At 57.5% G+C, this 3,446-nt stretch overlaps 1 protein-coding gene across 1 annotated transcript; it reads left to right on the top strand.

Moving 5' to 3' along the window:
- Positions 1–292: 292 nt before the first annotated feature.
- Positions 293–3,184, top strand: GAS1 (growth arrest specific 1). The gene has a single exon (XM_040090844.2). It carries the CDS (start codon positions 451–453, stop codon positions 1,417–1,419), a length of 969 nt encoding a protein of 322 aa, XP_039946778.1. The 5' UTR covers positions 293–450; the 3' UTR covers positions 1,420–3,184.
- The last annotated feature ends 262 nt before the right edge of the window (positions 3,185–3,446 follow it).

Genomic DNA, 3,446 nt, shown 5'->3' with positions numbered 1-3,446 from the left:
GGGGGGGGGGGGGGGGGGGGGGAAGGAGAGAGAGACGGAGCTGCGTGAAGAGCAGTACAGCACCATGAGCTCTCCCGGCAAAGCCTGCGATTCCCCGAGGGCACTACAGATCCGCTGTCGTCCGAGCCCCCGTTTGCACTGACTTCCCAGACCTCTCCGGGCGCCTTCTCCGCCGCCTCGCCGAGCCCGGAGCAGCGGGTGGAGGACACGGGAAGGCCGCCGGGCGCCTGCTTCGTACCGCGGCCCCGCCGACTCCAGCTCCCGCGGGCTGGAGAGCCCGGGGCCCGACGCGCATGGATTGATGCGAGGAGACCTCATGCACACTGCCAGCGGGAGTTTTGGAAACTTTTCCACGGGTGGCAGCTCCTTCTCCTCCTCCGCCTCGTCGTCGTCGTCCACCAGCGCGTCTTCCCAGATCGCCCGCGGCTGCAGCCACTACCCCCGTCCGCGATGGTGGCCCGCTCGCCCGCTCGGCACGGAGGCGGCGGCCGGCGCTGGCCGCGGGGAGCCGCCTGGCTGTGGTTGGCGGCGGCGCTGGGCGCCGTGTGGCCGCCTCGGGGCTCGCTGGTGCAGGGCCGGCGGCTGATCTGCTGGCAGGCGGTGCTGCAGTGTCAGGGGGAGCCCGAGTGCAGCTACGCGTACAACCAGTACGCCGAAGCATGCGCCCCGGTGCTCCTGCAGCAGCAGCCGGCGGCGGCGGGCGGCGGGGACAGCCCGGCGGGCGCTGCAGCCGCGGCCGCCTCGTCCAGGCGGCGGTGCCCCAGCCACTGCATCGCGGCGCTCATCCAGCTCAACCACACCCGGCGTGGCCCGGCGCTGGAGGACTGCGACTGCGCGCAGGATGAGAACTGCCGCGCCACCAAGCGCGCCATCGAGCCCTGCCTGCCCCGCACCAGCAGCCCCGCGGGCGGCGGCTCCGGTCCCGGCGGCCCCGGTGTCATGGGCTGCACGGAGGCACGGCGGCGCTGCGACTGGGACAGCCGCTGCAGCCTGGCGCTGAACCGCTACATGACCTACTGCGGGAAGCTGTTCAACGGACTGCGCTGCACACCCGAGTGTCGCGCCGTCATCGAGGACATGCTGGCCGTGCCCAAGGCCGTGCTGCTCAACGACTGCGTCTGCGACGGGCTGGAGCGGCCCATCTGCGAGTCGGTCAAGGAGAACATGGCCCGCCTCTGCTTCGGCGCCGACATGGGCGGCAACGGCGCGGGCAGCAGCGGGGGCTCGGACGGCGGCCTGGAGGAGTACTACGACGAGGACTACGAGGAGGAGCCGAGCCAGAAGGGGAGGGACGACGCGGAGGACAATGCGGGCGCCGAGCCCGGCTTCCCCGTGCAGGCGGATAACGCCGGCCGGCCCGCCGGGGCGGCCGGGGCGCTCCTGGCCTCCATCTTGGTGCCGCTGCTGCCACGGCTCTAGCACCCCTCCCTTCCCGCACCCCTCCCTGCCTGCTTTCGCATCGCTGCATCCCTCCATCACCGCCTCCCTCCCCAGCCGCTTCGCCGGGCCGGGCCGGGCCGGGCGAGGCCCCCCGCGCCGAGCCGCCGCGGGCTTCTAGTCGAGCTCCCAGCGGCGGTCGGGGATCCGGCCGGCGGGGCCCCTCGGCGCGGAGCGGCGTTAAACGCTCTGGCCGCGGATTCCCCGACCCGTCGCCCCGGCGCCCTTTCCCTTCGCTTCTCCCCTTCTGCCTCCGCTGCTGCCCGCAGCCCCCAGCTGACCCCTTCCCCGGGCCCGGCGCTGCGAGCCGGCCGCTGGAGCGGTGTCCGGAGCGCAGGAGCCGCTCATTGTTTCGGGTGTTCGTCTCGAGTGTGCACTATGCAATTACTGCCACCCTGCCTTCGTGTTACCAGCGAGCGGAGCGGCTGACAGAGACTACGGGCGAGGCCGCCAAGCTGCCTCCCGGGACAAACCGGGAGTCGTGGCATGCTGGTACTGAGGGTCTTTTAAGAGTTTTGACATGAAGGTTAGTAAGAGGTGAGCAACCCAAACCTGCTGCCAAAGCGTTGCCGTACTAGTTAGTCAGCAACTTAATTATCATTAGCTGCATCTCGCTCTTCCTGGTGCAGTTGTGCCCAAAATGGGCCTACACTGCATCTGTCATTAAATTTAGGGAAATATCAGACTGAATAAATCCGGTGGTTTTCAGCACTCCCTCTTGCACACACATATTCCCTATAACAAAAGCGTGCCAGCAGCTGTCTCTTCCTCTGTAACCTAGCGACATTAAAAAAAATTGTTTCAGAGTTGTTGGCTATACTGAACAATGCAACTTTTGTTTTAAAAGAGCTCTGCACTGCCATCTTTGAAAGACACTTTTAAACTCGAGAACATGTATGTACAAATACCCTGAAAAGTTTTATTGCCTCGTCATATCAGGGTGCTGACCTCTGGTAAATCTTATATAAAAAAAGTATTTAAAACTGGGATTTGTTACCAGTCGCTCTTCATTGTATATAGAATTTTATAAATTGTATGCTTTGGGGATAATTTATTTAAAAAAAATAATAAAAAGTTTTAATTCCACGCCCTATTTGCCAGGTAGCTGCATTTGCTATTCATTTTTGGAAAGGTACAGATTTCACTTTATGTTTAAAGGGATACCAGCAACAATGATTAAGTGAAGTATTCTCTAGAACGTCAAATGTACAGTGTATCTTACAGATTGAAAGTTAACTTTCTTATTTGGAGAGACTTTATGAACGTTTTAGAATTGTATAAACGCATTTCTGAACTGCCTTAAACATTGTATTTTTTATAGAATGCATAAAAAAGGCCTGTCTTTTAAGTATGTATGGCTTTTTTGTATTTTCTAAATGTGTAAATTAGTAAAGAAAGAGCTTTAAATAGTGGATGCAGTGAAATCGTTTTCCAGGGACACTTGAACTCTCAGCACCCAAGATATCGGGGTGGGGGAAGAGAGGCGGGGATCAAACCACAAAATAACAAGCCAAAAAACAGTAAAAAAACCAAAACAAAATAAAACAACCCAAACAAACAACAACAAAAAAACCAACAAAACAAACAACAACAACAACAAACCACAACCAACAACAACAACAAAAAAAAAAAACACCAAAACCACCACAACTGTGTCTGCCTGTAATACTTCACATAGATGTAAATTACTGCTGTTCTTACTTTAATGGAAAATTACATGCAAGAAGTAAACACAGCTTTGAAAGTACTTCTTTAAATGAGTGGTTGATTTTATAATGTGTTGGCGTGGTAACTCGGCAATGCCAGAAGAGAGTAAAGCAATCCAAGGACACTGCTCCTGTATATATACGTGTAGAATTACTAGTGCACTGCGCTTCCTTCCTGCAGGCCCTCTGCTTTCACTGGCGCTTGTAGAAGTGCTCCTGGGCGTGCAAACAAGTGGTGGGAAATACATCACACGGAGGCGGTGAGCGTTTCGAACAAGGCTTCGCTTTGCACGGGCAGGGGCG

This window comes from Hirundo rustica, chromosome Z (genome assembly GCF_015227805.2).
Source record: "Hirundo rustica isolate bHirRus1 chromosome Z, bHirRus1.pri.v3, whole genome shotgun sequence".
Taxonomy (NCBI): domain Eukaryota; kingdom Metazoa; phylum Chordata; class Aves; order Passeriformes; family Hirundinidae; genus Hirundo; species Hirundo rustica.
The sequence above is the reverse complement of the archived record's forward strand: the minus strand, read 5'-3'. Positions and strand labels throughout refer to the sequence as shown.